The sequence below is a fragment of the Cariama cristata genome, unplaced genomic scaffold (genome assembly GCF_000690535.1).
Source record: "Cariama cristata isolate BGI_N322 unplaced genomic scaffold, ASM69053v1 scaffold17830, whole genome shotgun sequence".
In the NCBI taxonomy this organism is placed as follows: domain Eukaryota; kingdom Metazoa; phylum Chordata; class Aves; order Cariamiformes; family Cariamidae; genus Cariama; species Cariama cristata.
The window spans coordinates 26,967-39,444 of record NW_009595455.1 but is presented as its reverse complement, the minus strand read 5'-3'; the positions used below and the strand labels follow the sequence as shown (position 1 = coordinate 39,444).

Genomic DNA, 12,478 nt, shown 5'->3' with positions numbered 1-12,478 from the left:
ACCGGACACTGAAGCGGGGAGGGGAGATATGCAAGGCTGGGAGGGGGCATGTGGGGGTGCTGGGCTGAAGGGACGGGGAGATGAAGTCATCAAGGATATTTTTGCAGTGGAATAGAGCTGGGGGATTAGGAGGCTGGGGTGGGGGGTGGGACTGAAGACCAACATGGAGGTTGGGTGATTGCCCTCCAACAGCCCCGGTACTTGAGTCTGCCTTCACCACTGTGGGTTTGTTACAGAGCCGCCCAGCTCCCCCTTGTCCTTGGCCGTGGAAGAAGTGAGCGAAAACTCGGTTACGCTGACCTGGAAAGTCCCAGAGCGGACAGGCCGGTTGGGCCTGGATGGATACGTGGTGGAGATCTGCAAAGACGGAAGTAGGCTTGGGCTTTCATCCTCGTAAGCATGGAGAGCTGGTGTGTTGCTGCAGAGGTGTGGGATGGAGCTGGGCAGAATCTGGCAGTGTATTTCCCCGGGCACCATTTGCCTTTCTTTGCCCAAATGGGTTCATTTTAAATGGTCATTTTTTTTTCCATGGAGGAGAGGGGTTTCCCATTGCCTTCCGATAGTCATGATGTCTTTAGCAGGGGGCTGGACTGGGTTTAATGTCACTGCCATGTCCAGCTAGAGGGTGGAGGAGAGACCAGCATACCCACTGGGGTTGGTCTCTGATGAACTCCAGCTCTGCAGACACCTGGGTTTGGGATGGTGATGCAAGACCTCAGGAGGAAGAAGATGTGATTCTCCCATGTTTGCCCAAAACTGAGTGCAGGAAGAATGTAGATAAGTTGGGAGGATGAGGGAGGAAATCCTGGGCAGAGCAAGAGGGGCTGGCATGCATCAGCAGGCAAGCCCTGCCCAAACGAGATGGGGCTCGAGATGCTTGGAAGGAGGATGGCCGTGGTGGATGGAGGTGGGGTGGTGGGTGGCAACAATTATCAGTGGTTCTCCGATTGCATCGCTGCTTGGTGGAATGGGGTAGGTGGATAAGACTTGTGTTATGGGCACTGTCTTGAAGACCTACTTGGCTTTGGGGTGAGAGTGAATGACCTGTGTGGCTGCGGGGATCTGCAAGAGGAAGCTGGGGCTTGTGGGCTGGGTGCTGCATGAGACTGGAGAGGTTTGGGAAGACCTAGGTTGTCCGTGGGCCTTGGAGAACTTGATCTATGAGCCTTGGCTGTTTAGCTTGTGGCAGGTACGATCAACATGTGCTTGGCTGTGGGAGTCTTTCATCGCAGGGCTGGGGATTGGGGAGGAAACCATGGCTGGATGGGATGTGTGAGGAGGCCCTTGCATGGGACAAGGAAAGATGCAGCCATTCCTGGAGAGTGCTGGCTGACAGCCACCCAAAGGTCACAGTTTTGGATGCTCTCCTAGCTTGCTTTGGGCTTGGCTGGGTGACAGGAGAGCTCTAGTCATTCAGTGATTACCACATGGACTCCGTGATTGCTGTATTTGGGCTGGTGCAAGACCCTGGTTGGCCAAAATACGGTGAGATTTGAGTGAGGGCTGGTTTGAGTAACGCCTAGAGGAGCTGGTGGGATTTGGCTGCTCTGATGGCATTGACAGGAAAACCGTCTTGGTTTGAAGGTGCACATGGTGGCTTAGCAAAGCCTGGCACACATGGGTTGCTCTAGTTACCTGCCTGGGACACCCAGTCCCTTGGTGACTGGGGTAGCCTGTTTTCTAACCGAGAAACCTCTTAAGAGGTTCGGCACATTGGAGGGCTGTGTTAGCTGGCTGGTGTGGTAAGGCTTCTATGTCTTGGCTATAGGGTGATGCCCCTTCCAAGCAGGCAGAACAGTTGGAGAGGTCTAGCTGGCTGGTGGTAGGTGATGAGCAGACCTTGCCCGCTGTCGAGGATGTGCTGAGGAACATGGTGAGCCCCAAGGACCTGTCCTAGAGCAGTAAGAGGAGCAGACTGGCTGGCAGGGTAGTTGAAGGATCTTAACTACTTCCAGAAATGTATCTGGAAGGTCAGCAGGGACCGTGTTTGCTGGCCTAATGCCTTTTCTTACTTGCAAATAGCCTTCTGCTCAACAGTTGGGCTTCTGCCAGCATTTCGTACCTCGTGCTCCTTGGCAGGGTGGGGTGACCAACCTCCTCTCTCAGATACCTTTTTCTGCTGGTGCCCCAAATCATTCAACCTTGGCAAGGAAGGGGTTCTTTGCCTCTGGGTTTCACGCCCTGTGGCTTGATCCTGCTGTTTGGGGCGTGTGTCTGTCTGTGTGTTGCACGCCTGAAGTGCTCTGCCGGGTTCATCGTAGGTACAGACTGGACAGCTGCGAACAAGGAGCCTTTTCTTTCCACCCGGTACACAATCCAGGACCTCAGCTCCGGTGACAAGATCCATGTACGGGTGAAGGCAGTCAATGCCAGCGGTGACAGTGTCCCGGCTACTTTGGAGCAGCCAGTTCTCATCAGAGAGATCCTCCGTAAGTATTGCTCCTGCCATGCATGATTCCCATGTGCTTTGTCAGCGGTAGAAAGAAATCTCAGACCACCCCTGCAGCCTGAGCAGCCTCTGCCCTCTCACACATCGCAATCCAGCCTTTGGACCAAGATGTTATTCTCAATAACGGTGTCCAATTCCCTTGGGGTAACTTCCCAACCTCAAGACATTGATCTTGCAGACGGTGAAGTTTTGGGGGTGAAGGACTCAAAATGCAGACCCACATTTTCCCGTTTTGTTGCAAGAGCTCAGAAACAGTCTCACTTTCAGCACATCTCCTCTCCTTGGCCATCTCTAATACGCCATCACATACACGTCGGACAGCTTTGTTTATTTAGCTGAGGAAAGCCAAGAGCTGGTAGTTTGGAGCATGGGAACTTTAATCACGCTGAACTCGCTAATGAATGACTTGCTCCCATGCTTCGCAAGACTCGCATTCCTCCCGGGGTGCTGCGAATGCACTGAGGCTGGTGTATGATTGCAAGGCTGGTTTTCACTTACCAAACAGCGACTACAGACTTATTTTCCTTTTACAAGGAATTATTAATGCACAAGCTTTCCTATTACTCAATAAACACGTCAGATTTTTCAGCTGCTTAAAAATAGCAATAATAACAATGAAAGTTATTCCAGGAACCATCAGCTTTTCATAGGAAAAGGCTTGGAGAAGGCTATCAGCATTTGGAAAGGGTCCTGGAGGGTCTGTCCTCTCAGTCTGCTCAGAGGAGGTGAACATGGCTTAGTGGTTGGTGTCTGCTGCTGTGTTCACCTCCGGATCTCAAAGGCATCCCACCGCACCTTGTAGGACTGGGGAAACCGAGGCATGGGGGACTGGCATGAGATGCCAAATACACAGCTCGTGTTTCCCACTTCTAGTCCTGTGCTGCACCCACCAGTTCCAACCCCCTGTCCCTGCTGCCCAAGCTTTGCCCCGGCCACATGTGCCGGCTGAGAGGTGTAAAACCCAAGGAGCTGAAAGACCCACACGTGACTTGCTCTTGCTCCATGCTAGTGGGGTTTTTTTTTCTTCTCTCTTTTCTTTTTGCTAACTGAAACTCTTCATCAGCGAACAGCACTTGCCTACTTTTGCATTTCATTTGAAATGCAGCCCTGTGCACGCTGCCTGGCTTTGCTGGAGAACAAATGAGCCCTCAATGTCCCTCTGCCTCCCCGTGTCCACCCCAGCACGAGTCTGCTCCTCTCTGCCCCATCTGTTGCCTTCTGGTCTCCACATTTTATTCAGGGCTGCAATTTGTACCTCTCACTGGTTCATTTATAGCATCACAAGGGATTTTAAATAGCAGCCATACAGACGGCAGAGAGTTTAAGAACAGGTGGGACGAGTGGGTTTGGGAAGTGGAGAGAGACGAGGAGAAACCAGATGAAGATACGGTGTGGGAGTCGTGTTTTGCAGGGAACTGGGGCAGGAAAAATGCCTTCCCACCCATGGCAGCATGTCACCTGGGCCACCGACCTCAGCCAGCCCTCTCCAGTTGAGCAAGGCACGCATGAGCTGGGGAAAACACCCGTGAATTAACATTCCTCCATCCAGATCAGGTTTCTTTGCCCAGCTGAGACTGATGAGCCCAAGTGGCAGCATCGATGCATGGATCCCTGGGGCAAATAGCAGCATGAGCAGAGGAGGGACCACCTCAGCTGTCGGCGGGGCCATCTGGGACCGTTGACCACCACCCTGCACTCCCCAGCCCACCGCCGGCGTTTCACGCTCACAGCTGTTTATCCATTGCTTGGTCCCAGTATAATTCTGGCCGTGCCCCCTCCCCAGAGCTAAGCTCCAGCACGTTTAATCCGGGCAGAGACACACAGCTCTTTTCTAAGGGGCTCACGTAACCCCAATGCCTCTCCAGAAGGATCACCGAGTAGCACTGAGCTGGTAGGGTTACACGGCTGCTATTTTCACCCCGGGAAGGAGACACACGCACCATTGGCATTCTCCAGTGGGTTTTTTGCTTATCTTTGTTATGTTCCCTTGGGGACGTTAGCCTTCGTTTTAAGCCTGGAGCTTTCACAGCTCTGCTGTGAGTAACCATGCACCACCTTGGTCTCTCAATGGCCTTGAGCACACAGCGAAGGTGAAGGTCTGGTGAGCCTTGTCCTTGCTGGAAGTTGGGTTATGTGCCTCTCGAAAGTCTGCTTTCTGAGCTGGGGGAGAAATATTTCCTAACCAGGGGATGCTGTCTTCCACCTTGCTACCATGTAGGCTGTGCTGTGGCTCTTCTGGTTAAGGCCATGTTGGTCTCCATGGCCTGGCTGTAACAAAGGAGGTGAACGGTCCATCAAGGTGGTGCTGTTGGGTTGGTGACCTGGTGTCTCAAGGATGGATATAATTTTGGGGTGCAGGCAATGAGGTAGGCTGGCATGGCCCTGTGGGGAAGCAAACACTGTCCAGGAGATGGGAGGAAGAGGTGGCCATGTTTCTGGGTGGAATTTCTTGATGGCCAGGCAGAGGAATGAATGGGATGGGTCAGCCAGTTAGGGACTGTGATTCCCTTGGTCCCATAGCATGACTTTCTGGTCCCCAGAGCTCCCGAGGATCCGCATGCCCCGTCACCTGCGGCAGACTTACGTCAGGCGAGTTGGGGATGCTGTGAACATGATGATCCCTTTCCAGGTAGGTAGATGATTTGGGATTTAATCCCCTAGGATTTTTCACTGCAGGTTAGCTTCTGTAGTGACTTTTCTATCCACCATGACATGCCTGGGGCCAACTGTGGGCTGGCTTATCCTTGTCCCCGTGTCTCATGGGCCAAGGATGCGAGATGGGATAGGAACCTCTCTCCCATTCCTGCCTAGCTCCAGTTTTTCTCCTTCTATGTCTCCATTGGTGGTGGTGGCAATGGGACAACCCCAAACACACTAGGGCACGGGGTAGCTATTGCTGCAGTCTCAGCCCATGAGCCCTGTTCAGCTCGTGCTGCTGGCCGAGCCTGGCAGGGATCTGGCCACATACCACAGGATCCCACAGCACCACAGTGGGGATCCCCTTGGGGAGAGCAGCTGCTTTTGGAGCAGGGCAGCCCCAGAGCTGTGTGAAGTGGGGAGCGATGCTGACACTGGTGGGCCAAGCTGAACGTCCTCTCCTCAACTAATCTATCGCATACTGTCTGGAGCATCACCAAAGCATCTCCACCACGGCATTTAGGATGAAGAAAACCAGCCCTGAAATATGCTGGCCAAGCAGGGGGAAGCAAGAGCAGAAAGCTGCCCCTGAAATGAAGGACAAGTCCATGCCATGTCTCATAGGTTGTTGGGAGCCTGCGCTGGCCATGTTCCAGGCATGAATTGTCCCTGATGCTGAATTCAAGCCCCTACTGCTGGACTTGAATCTGGGCTCAGTGCCTTGGCAACAGGAGCACAGCTCTGCCTGCAACGCCCTGGGCCAGTAAAGCTGGGCTTGCTCCATGAGGACTTTGGGGGACCAGCACGTTCCAGCATCACCCCTGGAGCCTGATGGCTTCCCGTCAGTGAGGCTGGCAGGGATCAGCTGTAGTTTCTTGAATTCAAGCCCCTACTGCTGGACTTGAATCTGGGCTCAGTGCCTTGGCAACAGGAGCACAGCTCTGCCTGCAACGCCCTGGGCCAGTAAAGCTGGGCTTGCTCCATGAGGACTTTGGGGGACCAGCACGTTCCAGCATCACCCCTGGAGCCTGATGGCTTCCCGTCAGTGAGGCTGGCAGGGATCAGCTGTAGTTTCTTCCCTGGGGTCTGCTGGATGGGAGAGGCCATATCCAGGCCACTGCTGCCTGGACAAAGCGGGGTGGGTCTGCCCACCCGTCCTTCCCAGTAGGACTCGTTGGGACCATGTGCTCGAGTGGCTCCTAATCTGCCTCTGTGGTTGCTCCAGGGAAAGCCACAGCCTGAGGTTATTTGGACCAAGGGTGACCAGCCCCTGGACACCAGTCGCATCAACATCCACAACACAGAGAAGGACACCATCTTCTACATCCGCGAGGCACAGCGCAGCGATTCGGGCAAATACGAGCTCACCGTGCGGATAAACGGAGCAGAAGACAAGGCTACCTTGGATATTCGAGTGATCGGTAAGGCTGGGGATGGGACCCTGCAGGGTTGCTTTGGGGTCTTTTCTGCCTCTTGGTTGGGGGTAGCTCTTGTTCTGGGTGGGATGGGACAGGGCCAGCAACAAGGCAAGGGACTCTGGGGTCCCTCTTCCAGTGGGATCTTCTCCAGGACTACGGAGGTGAACTCCTCTGGTTGGGGATGCAGGGTTTCTGCGAGCCCATTCCCACTGCAGCTTCTCATCCCTCATGTGCTGCAAGAGGGTGAGAAGAGATTAAAAGCGGGATGCAAGGGATGGTCAAGGCACAGAATGTGGAGGGAGCAAATTAGGATGCCACTCCGTGAGGGTTTGTATTTGCAGAGCCACCGGGCCCCCCCCAGAACCTGAAGCTGGTGGACGTGTGGGGCTTTAATGTGGCCCTGGAGTGGACCCCCCCGGTGGACAACGGGAACTCTGAGATCAAGGGCTACGTGGTGCAGAAATCAGACAAGAAGAGCGGGGTGAGTCTGGGCACTCCTGGGCCTCTGTGTCCTGGTGCTGGGGATGCCTTGATGGGAGAGTGGGAGCTGCACACCCCTGTGTCCCTGCACATCTTCTCCATCCTTTGGACAGCTTACCTTTCCTCACCACTCTTTGTTTTTTCCTCCCAGAAATGGTTCACGGCGCTGGAGCGCTGTACCCGCACCAGCTGCACCATCTCCGACCTCATCATTGGCAATACCTACTCCTTCCGGGTGTTTGCAGAAAATGCCTGTGGGCTGAGCGAGAAAGCAGCCATCACTTCTGCAGTAGCCCACATCGAGAAGACAAGTAGGGACAAAGCCCTCGCTAAGGGATTAGGGGTAGTGGTGGGCAAGAGAGTTCCTGTCCCTTTTGGCACCAATGGGGCTTCCTTGGTGTTGGTGTTGGTGTTTTGGCGATGCTCCTGGGCTGGTCCCCAGGATGAGCCCTGCAGTGGTGGGTCTGTGCATTCCCAAGGCAGAGGTCCAGAGGTCCCCTACCCTCCTTCTACACCTCCTTGCTCCTTTGGGGAAGGCTTGTGCCATGGTCAGCCCCCTGGGAGGGATAAAGACACGGACATCCCTGGGTGAGATCGAAGCAGGAGCCAGGATGGGTGAGGAACAGCCCTAGCTTTGACCCTGCAGCTCAAGGCCAGCAGAGAAAGAGACTCCTGCAGTGGTCCATCTCAGGGCTGAATCTCCAAACCAGCATTTCTCAGCCCCACTTTCCCTCCATGTATTTCCATCCTGCTCCCTGGTAGTACACAGTGGGTTGAGGTCTCTGTTGCCTGCAGAGCTTACCTCCATCTCCTCTTTCTGTGCACTGAATTTTGGGGATAGAGTAGGAGATACAGAGAGGTGCCTGGCCTGGATCTGACATGCTGCACATAGCATGCATCGCGGTGCTGGTTTGCAGCCTGACACCTCCCCTGTTCCCCACCGGGACTGGTCACTAACATGGCATGGTTGGATGAGAAAGGATTTATAGACAGGGCTGGTCTGAGCTGAAGGCCAGCTCCTCAGGTCAGGCTAGATGCTACCTGGCTTGTTATATGAGGGAACAGAAGTATTTTGGGGTACCTTGGGCTGAATCCCTGTGACCATGTGTTGGTCAGCCCAGGAGCCCGAGCTCTGCCTCAACCTAGAATTAATTATTTTCTTAGAAACTGCTTACCAGCCAGAGAAGATCCCCCAATGGGACATGATGGAGCCTCCAAAGTTCACCCAGCCCCTGACAGACCGAACCACCACCCGAGGCTACAGCACACATCTCTTCTGCTGTGTCCGGGGTTTCCCCCAGGTCAGTGGTTCCTCCATGGGCAGCATCGCCTCCACGTGTGGGCGGCCACCAGTGGGGTATTTTCAAGGTGACTGGAGGTGTTGGGAGATGAATGATCATATTGGACTAGGGTTGGATGAGGTTACGGGGCTGCAGCTGCCCTCTGAGTCAAACTGGGGCGAGTTTGGGGTGTTTCTGTACGGAGATGGGAGACTGGTCTTAATTCAAGCCGTGTCCTGTTTCCTTCTGCAGTGGGGGAGGAAGTGCGGAGCAGTGGTTAGGGCTCAAGAATGGGCGATTTAACTCTTCAAACTACTTCTGACTGAATCCCACCGTGGCCACCAGCTTCAGGCAGGGCCAAGGCAAAGGCAGAGGCAGATGGCTGCACTTTAGGGCCAGTTAGATTTCTCATTTCTTTCCCTGCTTTAAACAAATAAATAAATAAATCCTACTGCCTTCCAGCCCAAAATCATCTGGATGAAAAATCAGATGGAGATACGGGAAGACCCCAAATACATAGCGATGATCGAGCAGGGAGTCTGCTCCCTGGAAATCCGCAAGCCCAGCCCTTTCGATGGGGGCATCTATACCTGCAAAGCTGTGAACCCCTTGGGGGAAGCCTCAGTAGACTGCAAACTTGATGTGAAAGGTAAAATTGGCGGAGGAGATAGAGGAGCAGGTCTCTTTTTGCCTGTTTTTGCCTGTTCTCACTTTCACAGTGGTGTAGTTTGTCCCTGTTTTGTGTTGATCCTGGTGATGGGGGAGCCGAAGGACATTGGGCAGCCCTGTGGAGCTGGAGCTTAGGGATTCTTGGGTTTATGGTCTTGAAGAATCTTGAAATTTCCTTCCCTCGTTCATGGCCAAAAAATGGGGAGGAAACACGAAACTGCAGAGCCAAAGGACCAGAGGTGCTGGTGGAGGCTGGGACACTTGCTTGCTCCTCACTGTGTCTACCAGCACTTGTGTCCCAAGTCATCCACAAGCCATGCATGTGGGGGCTGTGCTGAACCCCCTCCACTTGCACCTGGGTTGTTCTGATTTATGTCTCGGGATCCTGCCCAGACTTTCCAGCTCACATTTCCCTGCCTCAGCAGAGCGCCCAGCCCTTGCATGGAGGTGCCCCGCTTTGCTCCCTGCAGATGCCTCCTCTGCGTGCTGCAGACCCGCCTTGGCATGCAGGAGGATGCACGCCCGCACACCATACGAATGTTCCTCAAGTGGCAATGTCTCCTTAGGCACGTGTCATTTTTATTATTTCTCCTCCCGTGGCTTCCCAGCACACGCTTGCCCCAAGACACGCTCTGCCCTACTTCCCACACAAGCAGGGCTCCAATCCGGCAGGCACCCAGCACCCTCAGTCCCTGCTGAAGCTACAGGGCTGCCGGTGTGGCACCGGGTCGGTGCTTGGCTCTGCAGCAGCTGGTGCCAGGGCTTCCAGGCGGTGCAGCGAGCGCTGACCCAGCCGGCCCTGGCCGCGCTGCCCTCCAGACAGGGCTGTCAGTGCAGCCAGCAGGGTGAAGTCACCCAGGACGATGAGATTGTCATTGTGCTGGGGACACCAAGCTGCTGAGAGTCACCCAGGCTGGGTTCTTGGGGGTGAGCTGGCCAGGAGCAGGCAGTGATGGTGGTGTGCGTGATTGCTCAGAGCATACGTGCGCAGGGATGGCGTGCGTAGGTGCACGTCGGTGTGCTCTGGCTTGCTTTTGGAAGGCGAAAGGGGAGTAAGATGAGAGGAGTTCAAGGGGTTTATATCTCTCATGCTCTCCTGCAGTGCCCCAGTGAGGACAGATTGGAGGGCAAGACGAAGAGCAAGGTAGGTCTGGGTTGGGGCTGAGGGATGGAGGGAGGGTGGATCACTTGACAGGGGATGGAGCGGGTTGAGTGTCCTGGATTAGCCCTTGCCAGCTGCTGATGGAGCCCCATCTCATGTCTTCCTCATCCCATGGCTGGAGATGCACTTGTGGGGTGGGATGCTGCAGAGCCTGAGAGAAACCTGCCCCTTTGCAAAGTGCAGGGAGGGCTGTAAATATGACCAGAAGGACAAAGATGGATGTGGAGACTGGTGGGCCTGGCAGATGCACGGGCAGCACGGCGGGCAGAGCCCCAGTTTGCAGGCAGGACTCAGAGACCGGGGGCACCAGGGGTTAGATGCACATGAGGGGCAGGTACTGAGGCTGGGGGCAGATGTAAAGGGGTGTGAACTGGGGCTGTGGGGTGGAAAAGCAGGGTTAAAGGGTTGCACCTGAATTCTGTGGGGCAGGAGATGGTGGAAGAGCTGGGCTGGGTTTGTCTTGCATTAGAGCCATGGCTGGGACGTGGTTTCCCATCTCATCCCTGACCACCGGTCTCTCAGCAGCGGTGCCCTCCCAGGACTCAGATCTCGTTCCTTTACCCCAGGTGGACGCTGCAGCTGCTGTGCGGTGGCGTGGGACATGGTGATGCTCTTACCCATGCCTTCTGCTGCCTGCTGGCCTGCCCCCTCCCTGGCAGTGCTCTGGGGGGGCCTGCACCTCAGCCTGCCATCGCATGGTCCTCTCTGAATGTGTCCTTAGCTGTGACAATAAAACAAGCCCCTCTGAGGGGCTTTGGTCCTAATAAAAAAAAGCCCAAACCACTCTGTCCTGCTTGTTGTGGGGCGACTTGGGTGGGGGGAGGTAGAGGGGAGAGAGCTGCCAGGGATGGTATGGGTTCATATAGCATCCCACCAAACCATGGGTGGAGGAGATGGTTTTTGAGCTTGGAAAGAAAGGGCCAGCTTTATAAAACACGTATGAAGGTGACTAAAGCAGAAGCAATCCAACAAGGAGGAGTATGGGGAAAAGTTTCCTTCTGGAGCAGGACAATGATTCTGGCTGGGAGGGGGAAACAAATAACGACATCGAAACTGTGGCATGTTGATGCTTCTTCATTGAAGCACAATTTCTTTATCCACACCAGTGATGAAATGATCCAGCCACCTACTGACACCAGCATCCCCTCCCCACGGCATCAGACGGCGGGGGCAGGACATGCCGATGCATTATCTGGAGGAGGAGGAATCAGCCCCGTTAGCTACTGATAGCTCATGTGCAGAAAGATGACTTGTTACAGCTCTGAGACAGCTCAGGTCAGATGCTGTTTATTAACAGAGAGTCCAGAAAGATCCATCAAGTTGACTAAGAGCATTGTTAACTGGGGGTCAGCAGTGCGGTGTACATCTCCGCCAGCACAACCTCCCTCTCGGGATGACGGGTCTGGCACATGGCTGAGGACAGGAGCTCTCCCACCCATCTGCCAACTCGGTCATGGGGCCAGACCCAGATCCTGCCCTGAGAAAGCCACATCCCGGCAGACCCTGGCACTGCAAACGTGGGTGCAAATCCAACCTGGGCATCTACAGAACAGAGCCCAGTCTGCCCTTGGTGCCACTGGAGATCAAAGCCAGGCAGTGCCCATGGCTAAAATAGCCGACCCCTCTCTGTAGCATCTCTCCTGCTTTGTTCCCATCTGCCCCAGTCACCCACTCTCCATGCCCAAGCTGAAGTCCATGGGGGTATTGTGGTTCCCAGGGGCTCAGCAGCAGCGCAGCACTGTCCACACCAGACCATTTCCACCATCAGAGGGCATTGTCAGATTAATTTTTATCCCAGCTGATGGGCAGGCTGGTTAAAATGAGGTGGTTGGTGCTAGCGATGATGCCACAAGGGTGGAGGTTGCAGTCCAGCTGGCAAGTTGAGAGCAGGTCTTCCCCCGCCATAGGTCACACCTGGCCTTGGACACCAGTGGGGATGTCCTGACCCCTTGATGTCCCTGGCATCTCAGCATGTGGCTTTGGCCAGTGGGAATCTTGGGGGACAGGGGCTGGAAGTGGGCTGTATTAGCTGGAGGTTTGCTAACACAGGGGAGATGCAGCATCGCCAAGACTGTCATGCTGCACACTGTGCCCTCTCCAGACTCTTAATGCAGTCCCACAGGGCAAAGATTATGTTTGTAACCCCACAGGGGACCGGGGTGGGTAACAGCATCCACTTTTAGTAAGCTCTCCCAGGGAAAGGTCAAGCATGGAGTAGAAAAACACTAGATTTTTTTTTCCTGAAAGCCTTTTAATTTATGAGCATCCCAGTCATCAAGTTTCCGGGTACCTTAGCAAGGATCAGGCAAAGGCACCAGTTCCAGGAAAGAAGCTTCTTGCAGAAATAAGGTGCAAGTGGGAATCCGACCTGTTCTCAGTAAAC

The 12,478-nt window shown here is 54.5% G+C and overlaps 1 protein-coding gene across 1 annotated transcript; it reads left to right on the top strand.

Moving 5' to 3' along the window:
* Positions 1-236: 236 nt before the first annotated feature.
* On the top strand, positions 237-10,703 carry MYBPH (myosin binding protein H; the record flags this gene model as incomplete). The annotated part of the gene is made up of 11 exons (XM_009702275.1): positions 237-371; positions 2,262-2,429; positions 4,990-5,078; positions 6,312-6,507; positions 6,846-6,985; positions 7,136-7,295; positions 8,149-8,285; positions 8,727-8,913; positions 9,036-9,085; positions 10,036-10,077; positions 10,662-10,703. Coding segments are annotated over 11 exons (1,346 nt in total), but the record flags the coding sequence as incomplete, so codon positions are not given.
* Between the last annotated feature and the right edge of the window lie 1,775 nt (positions 10,704-12,478).